General features: G+C 46.8%; 8 protein-coding genes across 8 annotated transcripts; 4 read left to right on the forward strand and 4 right to left on the reverse strand.

Annotated features, from left to right (window-relative positions):
- Positions 1-258: 258 nt before the first annotated feature.
- BGW36DRAFT_460641 (major facilitator superfamily transporter) lies at positions 259-2036 on the reverse strand (the record flags this gene model as incomplete). The annotated part of the gene is made up of 2 exons (XM_046222100.1): positions 259-1722; positions 1779-2036. The coding sequence occupies 2 exons, from the start codon at positions 2034-2036 to the stop codon at positions 259-261; spliced, it is 1722 nt and encodes a 573-aa protein (XP_046073260.1).
- Positions 2037-3320: 1284 nt separating this feature from the next.
- Positions 3321-3847, forward strand: BGW36DRAFT_294256 (EthD domain-containing protein; the record flags this gene model as incomplete). Its single annotated transcript, XM_046211076.1, has 2 exons — positions 3321-3509; positions 3581-3847. The coding sequence occupies 2 exons, from the start codon at positions 3321-3323 to the stop codon at positions 3845-3847; spliced, it is 456 nt and encodes a 151-aa protein (XP_046073261.1).
- Positions 3848-5076: 1229 nt separating this feature from the next.
- Positions 5077-6205, forward strand: BGW36DRAFT_293669 (2OG-Fe(II) oxygenase superfamily protein; the record flags this gene model as incomplete). The annotated part of the gene is made up of 2 exons (XM_046211022.1): positions 5077-5280; positions 5342-6205. 2 exons carry the CDS (start codon positions 5077-5079, stop codon positions 6203-6205), a joined length of 1068 nt encoding a protein of 355 aa, XP_046073262.1.
- Positions 6206-6294: 89 nt separating this feature from the next.
- BGW36DRAFT_460642 (uncharacterized protein) lies at positions 6295-7498 on the forward strand (the record flags this gene model as incomplete). Its single annotated transcript, XM_046222101.1, has 4 exons — positions 6295-6470; positions 6527-6880; positions 7017-7106; positions 7165-7498. Exons 1-4 carry the CDS (start codon positions 6448-6450, stop codon positions 7496-7498), a joined length of 801 nt encoding a protein of 266 aa, XP_046073263.1. The 5' UTR covers positions 6295-6447.
- Positions 7499-7837: 339 nt separating this feature from the next.
- Positions 7838-8626, reverse strand: BGW36DRAFT_396470 (putative NAD-dependent epimerase/dehydratase; the record flags this gene model as incomplete). Its single annotated transcript, XM_046218170.1, has 1 exon — positions 7838-8626. The coding sequence occupies one exon, from the start codon at positions 8624-8626 to the stop codon at positions 7838-7840; it is 789 nt and encodes a 262-aa protein (XP_046073264.1).
- Positions 8627-9345: 719 nt separating this feature from the next.
- Positions 9346-13552, reverse strand: BGW36DRAFT_426490 (uncharacterized protein; the record flags this gene model as incomplete). The annotated part of the gene is made up of 2 exons (XM_046220278.1): positions 9346-11821; positions 11895-13552. The coding sequence occupies 2 exons, from the start codon at positions 13550-13552 to the stop codon at positions 9346-9348; spliced, it is 4134 nt and encodes a 1377-aa protein (XP_046073265.1).
- A 738-nt stretch (positions 13553-14290) lies between these two features.
- On the forward strand, positions 14291-20725 carry BGW36DRAFT_448844 (uncharacterized protein; the record flags this gene model as incomplete). Its single annotated transcript, XM_046221763.1, has 1 exon — positions 14291-20725. One exon carries the CDS (start codon positions 14291-14293, stop codon positions 20723-20725), a length of 6435 nt encoding a protein of 2144 aa, XP_046073266.1.
- A 454-nt stretch (positions 20726-21179) lies between these two features.
- On the reverse strand, positions 21180-22564 carry BGW36DRAFT_293914 (uncharacterized protein; the record flags this gene model as incomplete). Its single annotated transcript, XM_046211040.1, has 3 exons — positions 21180-21770; positions 21846-22361; positions 22445-22564. The coding sequence occupies 3 exons, from the start codon at positions 22562-22564 to the stop codon at positions 21180-21182; spliced, it is 1227 nt and encodes a 408-aa protein (XP_046073267.1).
- Between the last annotated feature and the right edge of the window lie 1219 nt (positions 22565-23783).

A 23783-nucleotide genomic window follows, 5' to 3' on the forward strand; every position in this document is an offset into this window, starting at 1 on the left:
ATAGACCGCTTGAAAGAAATGGGTAGACAGTGTAACAGTACATTAATTCCATTGAGACTTGAAATAATACTAATTGTTGATATATTATTATATAGCAAATACGATACGGTCTAATTTATATGTAACCTAATACCAATGTGCCATTATATAAACAGCTTGAAAGCAGCCCGCTATTAAGACGGTTTCTTTATGTTCCAGAAACCTTGAAATATTTCTGTAGTGGTTTCATAGCAAAGTCCAGGGCCCAAAATTGAAGTCTTAGTCATCATTTTCCTTCGTAGGCGGTCCTTCCTTACCCTTAACGCTCTTCCACTCCAAGGCAAAGGACCCAAGTGCAGAGAGGCAAGCCATGATAACACTAACGATGAATACCCATCTCAGGGCCTCGTTGTACTGGACAAGTACGTCGTGCAAGTCTCCCGCTGGGACAAAGTCGCGAAGTTCTGTCACACCAGCGTTGAGGATATCATGTGGGTTTAGATTCTTGACAACCTCTGTCAGACCAGCAATAAGCTTAGTGTTAAAAACATTTTGACCAACAGACACAAAGATTGCGCCTCCAAGCTGTTGGCAGAAAAACACGAGGGCGACCCCCATTGGTATGTCCCTAGGCTCGAGGACTGTCTGAACGGCGATGGGACCATGTTGCAAACCAAGGCCAATTGCGAATCCCAGAATGATTTGGTATCCGATCCACATGCCAGTGCTAGTATCAACTTTAAAAGTTGAGATGAGACCGGCGCCAACGGGCAGAAGGCAAGATGAGGCCATGGCAAAGGGTGTGTAATATCCAAGACGACCGACCAGTTGGCCTGACATGGTACTGCCCACCGTGAGGGATATGACCAACGGAAGAGTATCGATTCCTGATGTAACGGCGCTCTTGCCCTTGATGGCCTGAAGCCAGATGGGCAAGTAGTAAATGAGCATGAGCATTGTCGCGGCAAGACTGAATGTGAACCACATCGCCGCAACGACACTGCGATTCTTAATAACTCTGAGCTGTATGGTTGCCGTTTCTTGTGTGAACATCTCCATCACGACCCATCCAATCAGCAAGACGCCGAACAGCACAAACAGAAGGACGATGCGCCAGTTACTCCAAGGATACTCGCTGCCTCCCCACTGCAGAGCAAGGAGCAAGCAAATAAGGCACGGGAAGAGAAGGAGTTCACCCAGTAAGTCTAATTTGGCCAGTTTCTGTCGTATTGTCAGGCCAGGTGCCGCCGGTGGTGTGGGTTCCAACGTGAGGAGAATGACGAGCATCGCAGCTCCACCAATGGGGAGATTGATATAAAAGCACCATCGCCAGGTGACATTACTTGTGAAAGCACCTCCGATAAGCGGACCAACCACAGAGGATATACCGAGTACAGCACTGAAGAAACCATTGTAAAGAGGCCGCTTTGCTAAAGGTACCGCTGAAACCATGAGCACAATCGCGCCAGATATGATACCAGCACTGCCCATACCCGCAATAGCACGTCCAAAAATAAAGGCAATTGAGTTGGGCGCCGCGCCGCAAATGGCAGAGCCGATTTCAAAGAGACCGACCACCGCTAGGAAGACATACTTGGCTGGATAGAAGGTATAAACTTTTCCCCACAGAAGCTGGAAACAACTGGTTGTAAGACTGAAAGCACTTCCATACCATCCGACGTCGCTCAGACTGTGGAACTCGTCGGTAATCCTGGGAATAGCTGTTGCAATGATGGTACGGTCCTACATAAAAGTTGGTCGCCTATCAAAACCATTGAGTCTGCAATGGAAAGACTTACCAGGGACATCAGGAATATTGCGGACAGGATGCAACTCATGATGATGGCAACCTGTACAGGTCCAGGGTATTCCTGCTCTGAAGGGGGAGCCGATTTCTGCGATGCCAACTCATTGTCCTGGGCTCCATCTTTCTGATTGTCGACCGACTGACTAGGACTCTGGGCCTTCTCAATCTCGTCACTGGACGCTGGGGTCGCAGCCGTATGGTCGTGTGCTTTGGGCTCATCCGTCGCATTTGCATCCTGAGGTGCAGACATTGCTAGTTGTTGCAGAGTGGAAAGTCTGTCTCTGTAGCTATTAGAGGGCCGATTTGAATACCTATCTGTCTTACCGTGCTTTTAAATTCTCTGTGCTCAAGGTCTCAAAAAAAGATAAGTCAAATTTGGTTCTTCGTTGTATTAGATGGAGATAGAACCATGCGAAATTGGTGGACGCTCGGCTAGAAAGGCAAAATATCGCCTAGGAGTAAATGTCAGGGACACGGTGTCTCCGTTCTCCGTAGCCCGACACCGGTGTTATTCCGCGCCAAGTACGAAAATTGGGATTTGGAAAATGACCAAGCCCTCATAATTAGTCCAACCGCCGCTATTCTGCAGATCGCGAAGCCAGCCCCTGGAGGCTTCGGAATTATCGTCAGGCTGAGCAAGGATGAAATGGACATCCTCTTTGGTTCCTCTCCTACTTACGAGGAGCGCCCTCTTTGAGCTGGCGGTAGAATCCAAGACTAAAAATCTCTAATTGGTTGCCCAATGCGTCTACAGCCTTAAAGATGGAGGATATCGATGTAAATGGATCCCAGAAAGTTAGTTAGCAAACATATTAATACGGTCATTTGGCTGTATGGGAGATGACGTATATGAGCATTCACATCGTCATGTGTATAGAATAAATTTGACAGTCATAGCAAAGTGCCCCCAAGTATTCTAAAAGATGATAATAATGAGTCAAGAGAAGGTGATTCTGTACTACAGTAAAAAATATTCGGGACGTACGATAGTAACATGGTTTTCAATATCTGTTGATGTAAATTTATAGTTTCTGAGGCTGAATGTACTTTTTAGCTGGCCACTGATTCAAAAAGCTAATAAGCATCAAAAGAAAGAACTAGAAGCAGTACGGTCATTTATTACCGATGGTGACATATTGACAGGAGCCCAAGGTCAGCAACTTACTACTCAAGAAGCTGAGCAGCTACAAAGTATATAGTCAAGAAAAGGAGCCCTCCCCCCCCGATGCCCTTTTAAAGATATTCTTTCTTCTAAATAGATTTTTTTTATAATTGTATATATATTTTTTAATAGAGGTATTAATAATAAGCAACATCAAGCATTTCCATGGAATAGCGTGGCGGCTCGGTGTCCGATTACATTATCGTAGGTAATTGGCCTTGAAATATTTGTCACAGTTTATACTCCCCTGTTGTAATATAAAAATCGCTGGCGCATTCGTTCACGTAGTCAAGCTCAAAACTTTCACCCCCCCACCATCTCCTCTCTCTCCTATTAACGCTCCGGTATTCAATGCCCCAAACCCAAATTACTATGGCTGAAGCACTGGAAATTCCAGCTCGCCCTGCCGGCGATTCGCAAAGCCAGTTTCTCTGCCTAACTATCTGTGGTTATCGTCGGCCGGGTATGAGTGAAACGGACTACAAACACCATATGACTCAAGTTTCGGCGCCAATGACGAAGGACCTCATGGTTAAGTATGGGGTAAAACGATGGACGATGGTTTGTCACTTTCCCTGTCCACTTCTGCCTTGGGTGTCCTGGCAATAGCTGGCTAATGGAGGTCGATAAAGATCCACAATACAACCGAGACCCGCGCTCTGATGAGCCGGCTTTTTGACGCTCAGATGACAAAGCTAGCTGACTTCGACTGCTTCAGCCAGGTGGTGTTCAAAAGTGTAGACGACTACAAGAGAATGAAGGAGGACCCATGGTACAAGGAGCACCTGGCTGGAGATCATGAAAAATTCGCCGATACCAAGAAGAGCATGATGACGATTGGGTGGATCACCGAGTTCATACGCGACGGCCAGGTGGTAGACGGAATGAAGGACTGTTAAGACAGCACATGATAGGCAATCACCATCTCATATTATTATCACTATTTCAAATCTCCCAAAATTAATATATCAACGTACATTACCATCAGTACATGTATATTTCTGAGGAATTGGAAGCGGGGAGGAAAAACCCCTGACATTCATATTATTAGACATCGTAGTAAGGCAGGAGAATAGATCTAGGCCCGTGACACACTTAGCCCTAAAAAATAAACTATGACTGTTTTTTGTTTCGTGGTCAAAATTTCGGTCAATATTCTCTCATAATAAAGCTCCTGCCTGTTCCTAGCTCGAGCGACCCTATGTAAGAACATCCGACTGAAGTAATGTGTAAAGTATCCGAGGAGCACGCCCATGCGGCGGAAGCGGCTTCATTCTGAGGTGTCGGGATTCCTGGCGCGTACGCCAATAAGAAGTTGACAATAGCGTCGGGACTCGGAGATGTTTTCGAAGCTCCTGCATTGCCGATGGATTTATACTTTTTGGGGTTAGGGTACGGGGTGGGTAATTTTAGAGCAGGGTTCTTCCGAAACCTTAACACGGGCCGAAATTTCTTTCCGAGCCCTAACTCGCGATTCAGCCAGCGCTATTCACGAAACACTGCAATGACACTGAGAAGAATAACGCTATTGACGGTATACGGGTATTCACCCTACACAAGTTTCCTTCCGATTCGTGGCACAAGGAATAGACTATTCTCCTGATGTTTCCTTGTTCATGCTTCCATGCAGACGATGAGAAGATAGCCCAGCCCAAGGAGATACATACCTAACTCGGGCCTTCTTGAGCCAATTCGCCCTATAGTTCTGAGTAGTCCTGGAATTTGCGATAATAAGTAATTAGTGAATCTTCATAATAGGGTTGAGTCCTAGTATATGCAGACAACAAGGATCGTCGTATTTCTGGACGATCATAATGTGACTATCATCACGTATAATTTCTCCTCATTCCTATCTCTTAAGTCAAAGGAAGAAAATGCAGGACAAGATTTAACTACGAGAATGTTTGAGTTTACGTAGCAACATTCAATGTTGATCAAGAGCCTGTCTGTACTCACTGTAGTCCGGAAGGGGTTCTACGAACTAGCGGGATGATCGTTCAGTTGGTACGTTGAGACTCGGCATATATAAGCTTTGGACTGGAAGCAAGTCACGTTCAGCATTAACATCACTTGAAAGCGGTTGACTTTGCCACACCTGTTTATGAGCTATTATCTAAAACACGAACCGATGAATAAAGACGGCATTATTAAAGATTATTATATCGAGCCGGCTAAGGTGCCAGTGGTCAATTTCCAATTGCTCAACTCCTCCAACAAAGCAGAAAGACATGCTGCCATCGAGCTACTGGACGCGGCATTTAGAGAATGGGGGTTTGTCTATATTTCCAACCATAGTATCTCTTCGGAGAAGGTCGATCTAGCCTTTGAATGGGTACGACTGAAGTGCAACGCAAATACTTCATCCTAGAGTTAGGTGCTGACGAGATTAACAGTCCCGACGTTTCTTTGCTCAGTCCTCTGAGACTAAGGAATTGATCGCTCACCCTCCTAGCGGTGAGATTGACGACAATCGTGGCTGGGCGAAGACTGGATTGGGGCATACTGTCCAAATGGTTTTCGATGCCGATGAGGCAGAAGAGTTTCGACAGAAGAATCCTGACTATAAGGAAACCCTAGAGTTAGGAAACCCTTTTTCCGATGAAGTTCCTCCAAATAGATGGCTTCCAGACCACCTCTTACCTGGGTTTAAAAATTTTGTCGAGTCCTGGTGGACAGATTGTGCTACACTTGCTCATAGCCTTTACGGGTCTGTTGGGGAGGCACTGAAGCTGCGCAACGAGGACTATTTCTGTCGAATTCACTCGAAGGATGACTGCCATATGACCTGGAACTTCTATCCATCCATGCGCCTGCAAGCGTTGCACTCTGCCGACGCCAAGCGCCTCAACGCGCATACCGATTTCGGGACATTAACCATCGTGTTTCAAGATGCGGTCGGTGGCCTCGAGGTTCATGACGGCCATATGTTCCGTCCCATCGTGCCGATCCCGGGCGCTGTAGTCGTCAACGTGGGAGATATGCTCGAGCAACAGTCGAATGGGCAATGGAAGAGTGCGTTGCATCGAGTGGTCGGTCCGGCGAATTTGATGAAGCCGGGAAGCGTTCAAGATGGAGACCAGGATAATGCTATTGATAGGTATTCTTTAGTTTACTTTGGCGTCCCTAACCCGAGTGAGAAGATTGAGATAGCCCCGGGATGCGAAGAGCCCGGGAAATGGAAACCGAACATGAGTGGGGACTGGGGCAAGCTCTCGGCGAGGCAGTGGATTGAAAAGCGGCTTGCGGTTGAGTACTAAATGCAACACAAGCCCGGCTGATGTAGCCACACTCACATCCTGTACGAGTTATAGTTGAATTACGTGTATAGCTTATTCAATAATACGACGGCCGCTACACGAATGACGGAGCTGGACTTTTGTGGTTTTCTCGTAGCATTGCATTTTGGTCTTTCACCCGTACTTCCAAGGTAGCCCGAGCCCATATCTTGATTTAGTTCTCCACTTCAAGAACGAAGGAGACAGCTGCGGCCGTGGCAATAATGACTGCTCATCAGAGCACAGTGTTCGTCACCTTCCCATTACACTGAGTCCGATACATTGGTTGACGTGGAACAACAGCACCAAGTCTCTCGGTTTGACCGGCAAAAATGCTATTGTGACAGGGGCTTCGCGGGGGATCGGCTCGCAGGTTGCCCGCGAGCTGGCAGCTTGTGGCGCGAACATAGCCATTTGCTTCGTCTCTGATCAAAGCAAGATAGCGGCCACGGCATTAGCATCCGAGCTGCGAACTATGGGAGTCTCTGCAACCTGCGTGCAGGAAGATCTCGAAATGGCCGGCGCTGGCGCACGCGTTGTCGAGAAAGCCCTGGCAGGCCTTAACACCGATACCATCCACATTTTGGTGAACAACGCTGCATTTGATCCGTCGGAGCCAGTGCCGGTTCATGAGACGCCGGCGGATCTGTTTGACAGGTGTGTTTAAACCCCCTCAGGACAAGTATCTAATGGCGTGAAACACAACACCCTCTTTCCTTAAAGAGCCTTTATCAAACGCTATATTCACACGATATATACTACTGAAAGCTAATATTATTCCTCCTCGCCGTAGATGCATGCAGGTTAACACCAAGGCTCCCCTCGAACTGGTCTCTGCATTGGTCCCACGACTACCGTCGAGTGGTGGCCGCATCATCAGCATGTAGGTCACAACACCTGGCATCTATGATATATCACTAACAGCAGACGGGCGGTCATAGCTCTTCGGTGCTGGCACGGCGGCCAGATGTACCTTTCGCTGCATGGGCCTCCTCCAAGGCAGCATTGGAGTGTCTTTCGCGGTACTGGGCCATGGAGCTGGCCCAGCCATACGGCCTGACAAGCAACGTTGTTGCTATTGGCCCAACTCTAACCAATTACCATGCTCATGATCCACCGGAAATTCTGGAGGAGCTCTCACGTCTACCGAGCGCCGCAAACCGCCTTGCCACGCCGGATGATATCGCACAGATCGTAGGTTTTTTGGCGAGCAACGCCGGGCGCTGGATCAACGGAGATGTCATACAAGGCAATGGAGGGATACTTTTCGGCTAGTGGAGCTAATGTCACACTCTTTTGCCCTATGAAACTTCTCTCTATGGTCCTTGCGATACTGCGACTTGTCAACTTACAATATCAATTTTGTTTATTGTTAGAAAGCGGCTAATTTCAACAATATATACATAACAAACTATGAAACATGCCAAATTAATTCATATTGTAATAAAAGTGAAGGCTTGTATAAGTTAGAAGCAATAAATCTAAAATTATAGATGGTGGATTTAGAAAAAATGTACACGTGTATAATTCTTTCCTTTTTGGGGAAAACCACGGGTGGGTTTAGTATTAGCTCAAATACAGGAAGAGAGAACAAGGAGTATCAACTCCCCAAATCTAAGCAGGTCCAGGAGACGGAAGATAAGGGTGCAAGAATGGGAAGTAGTAGCGCAAGAGCCCTGTAAGAATGCACAGTGGTGTTCCGGAAGGGAATCTTGCGCCGCCGTTTGTGTTGACGACGCCCACATTCTTCATATCGTATCGGTCATCCACGTTATCTGCCGCCTCAATCATTGCAGCCGCAAGGTCCAGGTACGAGACGAACGTCTCCTCGTGGTCGAGGTCAAGCTTGTGGCCTCTCTGCTTGTCGACCGACAGACCACCAGGCTTGATAAATATAGTCGTGGCGATATCTTCCTGTGCGCGCAGGAATTTTTCCGTCCTTTTGAGATCATCATATACGTAATAAGCAGATGTGAGTAAGATTGATCGAAAAATCCAAGGTAGATTGCGTGAAAGATGATCGTCGATCGTCGCAGATGATAAGAGCACGATCTTGGGCGGCTTAAAACCTGGGGAGCGTTGAGCTTTGAGTTTCTTCAAGGCCTCTATAATACTTCCTGCAGTGTCTAGACCGACATTGCAGTTTGGTATATTGGTATTTGTGGACACGACGTGGAAGATAGCTTTCGCATCCTTGATACATTGGGAAATGAGATCGACATCGTGGATACTGCCTTCAAAAATCTCCACTCGTTCTTTTTCAAGCAGGTGAGGAATTGTATTAACCAATTTATTCTTGTTCCGGCAATAGGCACGGATATTTACAGTGGGATTGCGAGAAAGGTTGTCAAGAAGCGCTGTGCCACAGTTTCCCGTAGCCCCTATAATCGCGTAGGTTGCCATGATTCTGTAATAGACAGGGGCAGTTGAAGAGCCAAACGCACCTGATGTAACTAACAAATGAATTAGAGAAGCAGATCTACTGGTGAAGAGAAAAAGAACTAACAGTAGGTCTAGAAGTATTGCCGAAGCCCGACCGTTCTTTCTATACCAAGTTGCATATATTCCCGAAGACCGTCCATTAGTACCACACTCCTGCGAGAGCCTGCACCTCCAAGCTAATTTTGAATGGTAATTGGGGTCTTTGGCAGCTAGCGCGGCCAATTTCATTTAGACTCTCACAATAAGCAGGGGAAAAAAAGCCAGTATCCATTGTCATCAGCTCGGGTGTTCCATCTAAACGGTTACTATAGTTTAGTGAGCGTGTAGGCCGACGCTAGACACATTCTCCGATAGCATAGTACGGTAAACCTCGGACATAGGATACTATAAGTCACTGTAGACACTAACGTGAGACTCCAAGGTCCAATAAAATCAATATAATTGATCCTAACCCTCCGATTTTAGCTTGGTTTAAGGAATTAATTGCCTTTTTGACTTCATAGCTTGTGTCCTGGTTTCATTATAACACAGAAGGTCTTTTCAGCAGTCGTAATTCGACTAGCAGGAAAACCAGCATGAAATCTAGGATCGGACAGCTCCACCAACGATGTATTAGATAAAAATCTATTCAAAACATGTTCGAGTAGAATCAGTCACGTAATTTATGATCATTTGCAGTTCTATGATAACTGTTGTACTATCTCCATAGCGCTCATCCTACTATTTGTTTCAATCACTGCTCGGAGAACATCAACGAATATATGTATAAAATCCTCAGTGCTCTGCTGTTCAAGCGTAGACAATACGCACAACTGGAGACTATCCGCTGATTTTGGGTTCGTCTCTACAACTGTCAGCTCTAAAGCTGCAAATGGCCAAACCATGGCAAAGCCACATTTGTCTTCGGCAACTCCCCGAAAAGATGGAACGGAGTCTTCTTTGTCTGGGTTGTGATAAATGTGGTTAAGCAGCACATTGCCCCAACGGCGCTGTCTTGCCGTCGGCTCTGGTCCTGTATGTATCAGTTGTCCGTCTAAATAGTATGGATCTGATTCATAAGTTGCAATCCAATTCTTGAGAGCGGCCTGTGCGATAGCGACTGGGTCGGCACTAGCAGCCACCGGAACCCGCATTGGACTTATAGAAATCAAGGCGCCCTCCATGTCCGATGCACCCGAGATGGTGTTTCTGTTGGAACTAATCCGATAATAGGTTACTTCCTCAGTCGTTTGGTGCGGTCCACCTGGCCTCCACCAGTTTAACAGCCGAGCGATTGTCAGGGACGCCGCGGCATGAAACAGCGCGGCAGCCGTGACATGATGCTGTCGGCACCACTCACCGTAGGGAAGAGATTCTAGATTCTTGATGAACGGAGGCGCTGGTAGGGCACTGTAGGGCAGCTTGAGATCATCGGGTATCGGAGTGGGACTAGCGTTTGCCATGAAGTTTTCCCAAATTTTCGTGTGCTTTTCAACGACTGGTGTTGACGAACCTGTGAGTCCGTGGGTTCCGTAATGGGTAATTGGCCATTTTTCAATCGACGGCTTTCTAGCATTCTCACACGCGTCGGTCAAAGCCTGTGTTTGACCTTTCTGAGTATTGTCCCGGTCAAGTATTGCTGTCAAAACAGCATAAAGATCTCGTGATATATTACGCGCCACCCATTCGTCGACAATCGCGTGGTTAAATGTCCATGCTAGCAGTCGCGGTTTCGACAGGAATGTCACTCTCCAGAGTAGTTTTTCGAATGACCACTTTGTATTGACATCTTGTCTCCAAAAAGCCTCAGGCTCCTCAATGTGATCCTCTTGCGAAACCCTAATGGAAATGGCATCCGATTTCAAGATCGCATGCACGAATTGGCCACTCTTAATCAGGTCAAAGGCACTATCAGGGTTCTCTACTGTCGCTGGATTACTTTGCACGTTTACAAGCGAAAAGACAGTGCGTAGATTTGGCTTTGCCGACACCAATAGAATGATTGCTTCATGAAGCTGAGAAGTCGTGCAGCTGACTTGAGACAGGTCCATGAACTGATAGAATATCCATAACTTCGGATCTAGCATGCTCAACACGAATATCTCTCGTTGAAGCATGGTTGTGGGGAATATTGTTTCATATTCCGTGAGTTCTGGTCGTATATCGGTTGGCATCCTTGAACGCAGAAATTCTGTTACCGTTAGAGCAGGCCCTGATTCCTGTGCCTGAACCATGGCCTTTCCTCCCTCTGCCGTACTAAAGTCTGATGCTATCTCTACTAGACTCTGCGGGCTGTATAGTTGCGAGATTGTAATATCAAGCCCTCGACTCCTTAACTGCGACCTGAGTTGCAGAGATAGCAAAGAGGTCCCTCCATTAGCAAGGAACGATTGGGCCTGCATCTTTTCACGCATGTCGGCTGACAATTCATTTGGATGATTGCCAGTCAGGGTTTCTAGAACCAGGTCTAGGAAAACTTTTCCTTCCATGGAAATATGTTCTTCAAACTTCTTCTTTTGGTCGTTGCCGCCCATTGCGATCGTAGTTTCATTGTCGATGATCTTCTTCGCCTCTATGGCTAAGGCTTTAGTATCTGTTTTTGCCGAAAGAGTCTCCGGGAATTTCTCAAATTTCAACCATCTGTGAGGCATCATGTACTTGGGTAAATGGTTGGAGCAAGCTTTTTCTGCCCCAGAAACAAAATCCTTCCAATGGCTGTCTATGTGAAGACCGTTTGTGCTGGAAGACTCTAATATCACACAGCACGTTGAAACTGGGGGTCCTACTGTAGGCTTAACCAGAATAACCCTGCTTTCGATTACTTTTGGTACTTGATTGACTACGGACTCAATCTCCTCCGGTTGAATACGATTGCCGTCCAGCTTAAATTGAAAGTCAACCCGGCCAAGTATAACGAAACAGCGGGGTGCAATGAACATTCCCAAGTCTCCAGTTCTGTAAATGTAGCTATGTCCGGCGTCCCCCGGAAACGGATGGGGCACAAAGACTTTAGAAGTAGCCTCCGGCATATTGATGTATCCTGAGCTCATATAAGTGGAGCTAAGGCAGATCTCTCCTGGAACATAAAGGGGACAGAGTTGCATCGTGGCCGGCTGAAGGATGTAGAGCGAGTAGTCAGAATTCGGAAGTGGATGGGCGGGGGCAAGAATTCCAGTACTAGAAAACGTACGTGAGCGAGGTTGATTCAATGTGTCGAGAACTTATATCATCCTAAAATATATGTACTTACGGCTCATCGTGGAACGGCAAAGCGTGGGAATTCATTTCCGTTGCACCATAACCTATCAGAATAGACACATGATGACTCCATTTTTGTGCAAGAGAACGTGGCGTCGCTTCACCAACCAGCGCGACAGTTTTCAAACTAGGGACTTGTTCTGGGCTTGTGAGGGCAAGAGCTGAGGGGGTGATACAAACATCATCTATGCCGTAGCGGTTGATACAACCAGCCAGGTCAGAGACCATCTCCTCCTGAGGAGGTATGCATACGCATGCACCGTTAGTAAGAAAGCTCCAGATAGCATTACCTGATGCAGAGGAGATGGGGTTGAAGAAAAGTAGGCTCTTGGAGGCACGTACTCTGCCCCTGTAACTAGAAATCGAGGAACCAAAAGTTGCGTGACTGTGCAAAGCACATTTGGGCGTTCCAGTAGAGCCTGATGTAACCCGAAACCAAGCTGGTCTGAAGAAGTCTTTCGAGATCTCGATTTCTGATTGGCGGTACGCGGTGTCTGAATCATCGCATGTCTTTAGTCTATCCCTCAGTGACTCAAAGTCAAAGTTCCACGCAATGTCTTTCCCAACACTGCCTGTCCACGATTTATCCACTAGCAAGAGAGCGCAATGGCAATTTTCTACAATCTGACCATTCCTCGAGGCAGGTTGGCTGGGATCAACAAGGACTATCGCATACCCAGCCTTCCAACAAGACAATATCGCGATCACAACGGCCGGTGATCTTTGCATCATAATACCAACCACTGCAGCACTTTCCACTGTTAGACCGGTATTAAGATGACTTGGGCTTACGTTCGACAGTCGACGACGTAAATCTGCTTCCATCAAGTCTGATATGAGATCTAACTCCAGGTAAGATATCACATCACCACTAGGACCCTCAAGCGCGGGGCGGGAGGGTGTCCTGCGAGCCTGACGGCGAAAAAGTTGGTGAACCGACCCGAGTTCCATGTCGGCAAGGCTACGACTAGGAAGACCGTCGTGACGGAGCTGCATGTCCTCCTGGAGAGATGACATCGATATGTCTCTAATATAGAGCGACGCCCAAGACTTGTGGTTTATGATATATCTCAACAAATGCAAGAAATGGTGCACTACCTTCTCAACATAACAGCTTGGAAGTCCACTGCGATAGCGGCATGTTGCTTGGATCACCTTCGATCGTGTGGATAGTAGTTGAATTGTAACATCTGACTTTGTCTGTGGAGGTAAAGGCAACTCTGTAGGTCCAGCAGAAAATGTGGTAGGGCAAATGACGACGATGGATGATGCTGTATCAAAGGCTAATTTATCGTTGTGAATAGAGAAGTCTGAAGCCTTATGTAGCAATTCAGCGAACGTGGTATCCTCGTCAATGGAGGCGTGAACGCTTAAAAAAGAACCCACATCGCATCCGTTCGGAGTATTTTGACGCGGTACATAAGTCGCTAGGCAATCCAAGGAACTTTCAAGTGTGTGACGGCTCAATACAATGGACCACGCAGCGCTGCAGACATGCCAAGCTGCAAGATTCTCGACGGTTGCTCGACGTTCGACATCGCTAATATCGAAACCCGTGATGTTGTCATGAAGGATGTGAGATTCTTCTTTGTCAATGTTTAATGTGTTGAAATTGGACACAAATAAGTCTGGGATACTTCGAAGAAGCATATTGTGTAGAGGATATGGCAGGCGTCGTGATCCGTCCACGAATATACGATTCGGCTCACTGGTAATATCCGAGATTAGGGACGTGGAGGAGGACTGCCTGTGATATCGAATACAGCCTTTGGCAATAGTGCAATAAAATATGAATGATTGCTCCGTTCAGCTGATCTACCAGAGAAATAATCCGTCGGACACAGTACTCGCCAAACCCTGATTGAATGAGAGACAAGAGGATTCGGGAATTCCCCGTCTTCCTCCACTGTATGGAGCCAAAAAGACCTAGCTAACAAGCTTCGGCTGAATTCTGGAAGACTGTAAGACGGTAGTACAACAAATTACTCTCATGGGCTTCGCCGAAGTACAGATGACAACTCAAGCTGCAATCCCGTCCTCAAACTAAACCCGAAGCCCGAACTCGGCACGCTGGTCCGTGGGCAATCTCGATAATCCTGCGGTGCTAATCATCGGCCCCAGCTTATTCCACACGTGTGTAAACCCAAAAAGGTGTACTTTGTGGCTTAATAATGACCACGGAGGTCGGAGACATGAATAGTACGCTGCGGTGTGTCGCCCGTACTAATGAAAACATGAATAGATTTGAGACATCGGGAAGATGTCCACCGTTCTAGTTGCCATTCTGGGGGATCGTCACATTCTCCATCCGAATACTCAGCATGTAAATAATTGTATGCCCAATTATCATCGTGTCTTCAAGTACCTACCTTTCTCTGATGCGACATCATGGGTAACTCAACTTATGGACCGCATCGTGGTTGCGAGAACGAGCAACCAGAAGATACGCCTGTGAATGGCAATTCTGTGAACGGCGATTTATTCCATCGAGACACACTCCTCCTATCTCTCATAGAAGCTCATTCTCGCTTGCGGCCGTCACATGTCTGCCTCATTTCCAGCTCAGTAGCATACGATTTCACGAGTCTCTGGAGTTTAGTGGCAGCGAACGTCAGGCGGTTTTCCAAGCAAGGCGTCAAACAAACATCAAGGGTGGCTATAGTGTCGGAGTCATCTCCTGCTGCAATAGTGGCATTACTTGCTGTTCTCAAGATCGGAGCTATTGCTATACCTCTAAGCTCTTCATTTCCCGACTCTCGTATTCAATCTGTCGCACGGACGAGCGGGCTAACACACTTGATTGCTTTGACGGCCCTTTCGCAGCAGATCAGCCTGCCAAATGTTGACAAACTCAGTCTTGATCTAGATCTACAGACAGCAATTTCAGATAGCCTGCTTGGATTCAATTCATTTCCAGAAGTAGATCCTCATGCACCTGCCATCGCCGTGTTTACCTCGGGGAGTACTGGCGAGCCTAAAGGGGTCGTTCACTCCCACGCAAGTCTGAGTACAATGGCTCTTTGTGTTGGCAAAGCCTTGCACTTGTCTTCAGACGAGCGCAATTTCCTTTTCCCGTCTTTCGGCTGGGCCGTCAACATTATTGATACTTTTGCAACGCTCGTCGCTGGTGCTTGTCTTTGCATCCCGACAGAGGCTGAGAAGTCTCAGGGGTTGGAGGATGCGATATGTCAATTCGATGCTACTCGCACTACTCTGCCATCCTCCGTGCTGAGAATCATGGAGCCGGACGCCGTCCCGTCTTTAACCAGCATCGTCCTTGCCGGGGAGCCAATGGAGCCAGATCTGGTCCTTACTTGGGATTCCCATGTAGCTCTGTACTGGAATTATGGCTCTTCTGAGACCCTTATGGTACTAGCGGGAAGCGCTGTCGAGCGTGATCGCGACAGGTTGAACGCCGGTCATGCTCTTCCATCTTGCCATTGCTATCTTGTTGCTGATGATGGCGAGAAGCTTCCACCCGGTCGCCCTGGTCAGCTCGTCGTAGAAGGCTATACTAACTTCATGGGCTACTTGCGAGATGGTAAAGTCTGTAGTCCTGAGCATGGACTGAGTGGACGGTCAGTTGTACGTTCTGGAGACCTCTTTGAGCAGGATAGTCAGACTGCGATATTTGTTCACCGTGGACGGATCGACTCTCAACTGAAGATTTCTGGCCAACGGTTCGAGCCACAGGAAGTAGAAATCAAGCTGTGGTCGGCTCTTACAGGCGTCAAGGAGCTAGCTGTCACAGTAGCCACGCTGCAAGGAAATGCCGGACGTCCTGCTCTGGTGGCTGTCGTAGTCCTTGAAAACAGAAACTCCACCAAGGACTCTTCAAACGCGCGTCTTATATGTGCATTCGAAAGCCTTGTGCACACTCTCCCACCATACATGATTCCAATCGGAGGCTTAGAAGTCGACAAACTCCCAAGGCTTCACAACGGCAAACTCGACCGGAAAGGCATCGTCAACTTGGCAGAGCAGCGATTTATTGCCGATTTAATTGATTTAAGACCTCCAAGGGAGAATCGAACTAATGGCCATGACATTGGTTTGACAAATAAAGTAACACTGGTATGGGCTAAAATCCTGGGCTTGAACATTGAAGATATTACGCCTTCCTCGAGCTTCTTTCTCATGGGTGGCAACTCTCTTTATGCCATGAGAGCATGCAAAGATTTGAGGCAAGTTGGGATTCTGATGTCTATTTCCGACTTCTTCCTCCATCCAACATTAGGCGAGATGGTCCATTTCATTGCTACGCGAGATGTATCACAAATTGACAGAGCTGAAACCCCGCCGCAGAGCCAATTTGATATTCCTGAGAGTACCGCAAGTGAGCTCCGCAAGATGGCGGCCAAGCAATGCGGAGTAGATGACGGACTAATTGAGAACGTCTATCCTTGCACACCGATACAAGTAGGACTAATGACACTCAGTGAAATACAGGATGGTGCATACGTTGCAGAGCACATTTTCCAGCTTCCCGCATCTTGGTCAAAAACAACATTCATCAATGCATGGCTACAAGTCGTTAGTGCAATACCAATATTACGGAGCCGAATTGTGCGACATCGGAATGGAAAACTATATAATGTCACAATGCGATTTGACAAAATCAAGGCCCTCCCTTCGGAAGTATTTCCGCACTCTGTTTCCATGGCTTGTGGATCTGAATTATTCCTACATTGTATCAGTACCAATGAGGAAAACAGCAGCATGACATGGCGTTGGCGAGTGCATCATTCCGTGTATGATCGATGGTCCACTGGCCTTATTCTTGGAATGGTTCAGAAAGAATATAATCAACAGGAGGCGACAACCTCGACACCGTTTTCGCTATTTGCCAGGGCTGTGGCCCAGCAAGAAATATCCGAGAAAGCGAAAGACTTCTGGCACTCCAAGTTAGAGTCCTTTTCCGGCACGGTTTTTCCACAGCTACCTCTCGAACATCGTGTTTGTCGAGCTTCAAGTTCAATTAACATCGAATTGCCAATCCCAGAACGACGGTCTTCTACAACACAAGCAACATCAATCCAGGCCACTCTTGCTCTCCTAATCTCAAAAATACATGGCGAGTCAGATGTGGTCTTTGGAATCACTGTTCATGGAAGATCATTGTCCAATTGTCCTGATGCTGAAACGATCGTCGGTCCAACAATCGCAACTATGCCTATGAGGATCCAGGTCGATGGCCATATGCAAGTCCACAAATTTCTCGAACATGTGCAGACCCAGGCGGCGCTTATGTCTGACTACGAACATTATGGTCTACAGAATATGAAGTCGGCTGGGCCAGGCTCGGCCTCTGCTGCCTCATTTACAACACTCTTGATTGTACAGTCGGATTTGGAATCTAGTGTTAATTGCGGCCCTCTACAAATTGTTGAGATCAACACTGATGGGTCTGATTATTACCTGGACTATCCATTCGTCATCGAATGCATTCCATCGTCTGGTGGAATGACGATTAAAATGCTGTATGATCCTGCTGTGTTTTCCATGTGGGATATACAGATGATGGCTAGGCAATTCGAACAAATATTAAAAGAAATACACTGTAACGCAGAGTTATCGACAGCTATAAGGGACCTGAATCTAATAAGCCCTGAAAGTACTGGAGATGTCCTTCGCATGAGCGGTGGTGACCTGCTCGAACATTACGAATGCCTCCATGAGCGCATATTTGCCAAAGCAAGAGCATGGGAAGCCGAAGATGCTCTCCACGGATGGGATGGCAAATATACCTATGCGGAGCTTCATGATCTTGTTCAAGTGCTTGCCGCACGCCTATCACAACAGTTAGGCAGTTCTCGAGGAAAAATTGTCCCGATTTGTTACGAAAAATCAACAGCCGCCGTTGTTGCAATGTTGACTGTCCTGTCAATGGGCCGCGCTTTTCTACTGCTCGATCCAGTTCTGCCTGTTCAAAGGGTTAAGTATATGGTCGATGTAGTGGAGGCCGACATAATAGTGTGCTCCCCTGATACCAAACGCCACGTCCAACACACTGGGGCTCATCTGGTTAATTTCGAAGAAATTATGGACACTCCCTCTCTTGCCTCGGAGCCCTTGGAACACGCTCAGATCTCGCCAGAAATGCCGGCATATTGCATTTTTACGTCCGGTTCTACTGGATTGCCCAAAGGCGTTCTTCTACTACATAAACAAGTTACGAGTGGTCTTGAAGCACAATGTGCCGTCGGACTCTATCCTCCAAAGAGCCGCCTACTTCAATTCTCTAGCTATAGTTTTGACACATGCATCGCTGACATTTTTGCCACATTATTAAGCGGGGGCTGTGTATGTGTCTCGAAGAACGAGGAAAGGCTGATGCGAATCTCCGAGAATATCAACGACTTCTCTGCTAGTGTAATCGATCTGACGCCTTCAGTCGCACGGATGATTGAACCCGATGATGTGCCGAACTTGGAAGTCCTTCGTCTTGGAGGAGAGCCAATGCACAAACATCACATTGACAAATGGGCGAATCGCTGCAATCTTCAGAATACTTACGGTCCAACCGAATGTTGCGTGCAATGCACATTCGTAGATCACGTAGAAGATACAATGTCTCCATCAGTGATTGGAAAAGGTATTGGCTGTAATACTTGGGTTGTAGATCCACAAAATCACAAGTATCTTATGCCATTGGGAGCCATGGGCGAATTGGCAATTCAAGGCCCTGCTGTTGCCAGTGGCTACATCAACAACATAGAAAAAACAAAGGCCTCCTTTCTCTCAAAGGCACCTTGGTTAGATACTTACAACATTGCATGCAACTTCCCGACATATCTTACGGGAGATCTAGTGAAGTTCGATGAAAATGGAAATCTTGTCTTCATTGGGAGGAGAGATAATCAGATTAAAATCCGAGGCCAACGTATCGAACCTGAGGAAATCGAGCATATTCTCCAGCAAGATCAGTTTACTAAACAAGCAGTTGTATGTTACCCATTAAAGGGTGTTCTCGCATCGCAGCTCGTCGCTATCCTCGAGCCATCTCACTGCAACCCCTGTTCATCACCATCATCATCATCATCGGTAGTTGTCAAAGGGGTGCCATCACCTGGATGCACTGCTGAATGGATGGAAAAAAGTGCCCAAAGGGCAACAGAGTTCCTCCCGCATTACATGGTTCCCACGGTGTACTTGTTGGCTGATAAAACATTACTCATGTCCTCTGGCAAGCTTGACCGTCGAAGCATGCAGCAATGGCTTGAACGGATCTCCGTGGACGAGCTCGACTCTTTGAATGCATACCAGAGAACTGAGATGTCAAACTCAACCACATCGTCGCCTGACCTACCAGAATCGCTAATACTACCAATCGTTGAAAAAATCAAACATCTACTCTCATGGAGATTAGGTACCTCACAAGGAAATGTCAAAACTCGACACTCGTTCTCCCGTATTGGCCTTGACTCCATAACCATAATCTCTCTTTTGCAATGGGTGAACAAGACTTATCAAGCGCAGATGGACATGCAGACATTACTGAGACTCGAAACGGTCCACAGGCTCGCGTGTCACCTCCATGGGAGAGAAGCGCAAGCAGTAAATCAAAATGGATTTGGCGGGGAGCACAACTATTTTGAAGATATCATTGATAAGGGAGTACAGCAACTGTGCTCCGGCTACCAATTCGATCCTCCTCGGAGGATTCTCCTGACGGGAGGTAGTAGCCCGGTCGGTCTCAGTATCCTAACTGGGCTTCTGCATCGGTTTTCATCAACTCGTGTTGTAGTGTTGATGCGGTGCGTCAATTCAGCAATTGGCAAGGAGCGTCTACTCGCAAAACTTGGCCTTTTAAGCTCATGGAGTAATACCTTTGCAGACAGAATCGAGGTCTGGCCAGGGGACTTGAGCTGTGATGATTTAGGCCTTTCTCCTTTACATTGGTCACAGCTCAGCGGCCGCGGAGATTCGTCTGCCCATCTGGATGCGGTCATACATAACGGCGCTACTGTCGATTGGTTCGAAGGGTTTCAGGCGCTTAAAAAGGTCAATGTGGATGCAGCGCTCAAACTCGTCGAATGCGTGAGGGATTCCCCAAGTACAACCCGTCTTGTCTACATATCAGGGGGTCCTCAGTGGGATCCTGATGAGCCAAAGGGAGTAGACCTCAAGGGATATGGACTGGGAAATGCCTTTGCACGATCGAACGCATATGGCCAGACCAAATTGATCACCAGTGCTATCCTCCAGGAAGCAGCAAGCCGTAACCCCTATTTAGCGGCCAAAGTTGCCGTCATCCGGCCGGCGTTGATAATTGGATCCTTGAAGGATGGTGTGCCAAACATCGACGATTTCATCTGGCGGGTAGTAATGGGCTGTTATTCAATCGGTGCTTTTCCTCAAGAACCCAAAGATGATTGGGTTTACCTATGTGGTGCTGATACCTTCGCGGGCATGGTGATTGAGAGCCTTTCCGCTCCTCCCGAAATCTTCGAGAGAAGGGTTGACAACGGTCTTCCCGTTGTCAAGTTCTGGCAAGTAGTTAATGAAGAATTGCAAGGGCAGCTGGACTGCATGGACTATGACACATGGCTGCAACGCCTGAGAAAGGATATATCGACACATGAACTTGGGGGCACTGGGAACCATCCATGTCAACCTATCTTCCATATGTTGGAGTCATCTCCCAATGTCCTAGGCTCGTCAGCTCCCCGGTCCGTTGATCTAAAATGGCGCCAACAAACGGAAGAAGAGTGTGCACTGGTTGTAAAAAGAAATGTAAGGTATATGGCGGAGATAGGTTGCTTTTCAAAAGAAGAGTCGGTATGGTTGACAAGAGTATTCAATCGTAGCAAGTTACGGTAGGATTATTGAATAGACATGTTTTGAAGCTTAAAAAGAGCCGTCGAATAGAGCACGTCTGTAGGAAGCAGCCGGTTTAATATTGAAAATGAGTCTAATAAAGTATATTAACATGATGAATCCAATCACTTTTGATAAACGGATGATGAATAGGATACCTAAAGTATTAAAAAAAAGGAAAGGAAAGAAAAAAGGAAAAAACTCATAAATTCATATATCACGTTAATTCTATATCTTCTAACATACTATAGCCTCACAGCCTCAGGTATGTTAATGGGTATTAATTGGTTCGATTCCAGATGTCCTATTGCATAGACCAACCACAATTAGACGAGAATATGCAACATAAATCTTTCTACGTCTAATTCTGCTGAGACTATGGACAGCCTTTGCAAGAAATAAGGCGATAGAAAGATATGCCGGTGGTACCTTGAGCCGTTGAAACTGACTCCTACTCCTACCGATCCGCATATACCTGATACTTGACCTCCAAAGCGATTGCGCCACTATTTGATACAGGCCTCACTATGTTAACTAATACTATTCTCCCCTCGCTATCGCTCACACCATTCAGCAAATTCAATACTTCTGACATCTCAAGTTCCCGTTCATTACCTAATTGCGATAATGATAAGTCTCTCACCCGCGCGAGGGTTGCCGCCTCAGTGCTCCCTAAACCAGGCTCCAAAGATACAGGTGCGGTAAGAACCATAATGGCTGAATGATTCACCCGAATCGCATTCAAATGCGCATTCAGTTCGGCTTTGATTTGCGTCGCAAGGGAAGTGGACGACACCCCTAGCATCGGAAGGGGGAAATTGAGTATGTAAACCGCGGCGTCTTGGATGTGCTGCGGGGTTCCTGGGACTCGGTGCTGCACAGTGATGCGTGGATCCGGGTACGGATATCGCGTATTATCGAATTTCGAAGCTGTATGCCCATGTCTACTAGAGGAGACTATGGCCATTGGGCTTAATTGGACTGTGAATCGAAGTCTCGGATATTGATTTGCGAGTGCTGAGGCTCGCTCCGTTGATCGCGCTCCGACCTACATATACGCGACGAAGAAATGCCGTTAAAAAAGGATCATCATCTAGTTAGTGATTGAAAGGGATGGAGTTACCTCGACGACGGACGCATTTCCATTCCGGAGAGGTTCGAGGCAGGTGAGAATATCCGTTGCTGTGTCACAAATATACCCCGTTCCGTAGCGGAGATACGAATGCCATTGACGCTGGAGCCGTGGGGATTGGGTCTCACCTGCACTTGAAAAGATGGTGTTATTGAAGCTAGTATTATGCATGGTGTTGGATGACTTTTCGGAAGACCCAGAAGGTTGCTTGATGGCTGCTGTCATTTCCAAAGCAGCTGGAGCTGCTGTCCCAGCTAGGAACATTGCTGCGTCTAAGTAGGATGGTTTCGCCACAAATGATATCGACAACGGGGTATGAGTTATATAGCCCTGCTGGGACAGCTGTAGAAATCCGGCAGTAGTCACCATTCGTATGACGCGACAGAGTTGGGTCTCCGGGACGCCTATAAGATCCGCCACGTCTTTGACCGAGGCGCCGCCTTCTAAAGGGATATAAGCTGGGACTTGAAATTCTCCGAGCCACTGCAGGCAGGCTAGTAGTTGAGTCTATTATATTGCAATCAGCTAACTGCGTCACGGTATTCTGAGGATTCCATTTGGAAGGGCGGGGAGGGAAAGAGCCATGTTACCTGGCTGACCAGCTGCTGCAGAAAATCCGTCGGCCCGGCTAACATGGTCTGGAGTTTGTTGATGCTTGCAAGAGCAGATTCTCGTACGTGGTTGATCTCCCTCGCTTCTCCTAGAGGCATCATTTGTGGTAGTTTCCAACTTGTATCCTTGATAGGAACTTCAATATCATTATTCTGGCAGCATAATACAAGCTTCTTGATCGCTGTTGAGAGCTCTTCAGTGTAGGCCTCAAGCTGGGCCAAGTGAGTACTTGTCATGGCGCAGGGGGTAGAGAGGCTCAAAGCACTTTATCGCGGGGATCCGATCATTCAATATCGATATAGATTGAATCTAACGCACAAAACTATTTTGCCGGCCACCTACCCAATTGGGAAAGTATACTGTAGTTTTGGTCGGCCGAGCTCTTACCCGAAGGCAAACGGCCCCCAAGGCTATCCTTTCCCTTATCATGGTCGGTGGGGTTGGTATGAGAGCTACTTACTGATTTCGGCCTCAGTTGTAACTCTCGTAAGTAAACTGTGCACCAACATGTATTACATCATTCGATACGCGTAGCTCGGGGCAAAATAAGGTTTTACTCGGCGCGGAAGTCACTAGCACGATAGTGCCTCCGGTATACTGTATTTCGTATTACAATTACTTCGTGAAGCCAAATATCCAACTAACGGTGCTAGCCACACTAGCATTCCCGGTTCCAATCCAAATTTTCAGCTCAATCGAAATGTAACTTTGCTATGGGCTTCCCATATAACGAAAAGATACAAATCAATTTTTATTAATAATTCTACAACCACAATGTATTCTTCAATTAAAATGAAGAATTAACTTTATTTATATCAATTTAAGTCCGTATTTAGTAAATTATTTTCCTTTTTATTTAAAAAAAGAATTTATAACGCCCCTATCCGAATGTGAAGAGGTATTGCTTCTATATAGCGCACGTGACACAGCGCTAGTGTCGAACTTTTAACCACTAGACCAAAAAGGGCGCAACCCTTACGTAGTAAGGATTCTAGTGGTATTATAGTCGTATATTTAGTCTGACAGCTAGTAGGTCACGTACTTCAGCACACCGCTCATAAATACTGGGCCAAATCCTTATAGTGAAAAGGGGTAGCGAATAGAGCTACCCTTACGCACGGCACGTACTAGTAAAACCTTATTCGATATAGGAATCAAGATATTCACTCTACCAACCCTATCCCTTACAGAATATTTTTCTAATTATAGCTAACATAGATATATAAATTTCTTTAAATTTCTTATTACTTAGCTTGGATTAAGCGAGTTGTTAAGAAAAATTGATTTGTACCTTTCATATGGAAAGCCCATAGCAAA

The sequence above is a fragment of the Talaromyces proteolyticus genome (genome assembly GCF_021365285.1).
Source record: "Talaromyces proteolyticus strain PMI_201 chromosome Unknown BGW36scaffold_5, whole genome shotgun sequence".
Classification (NCBI taxonomy): Eukaryota; Fungi; Ascomycota; class Eurotiomycetes; order Eurotiales; family Trichocomaceae; genus Talaromyces; species Talaromyces proteolyticus.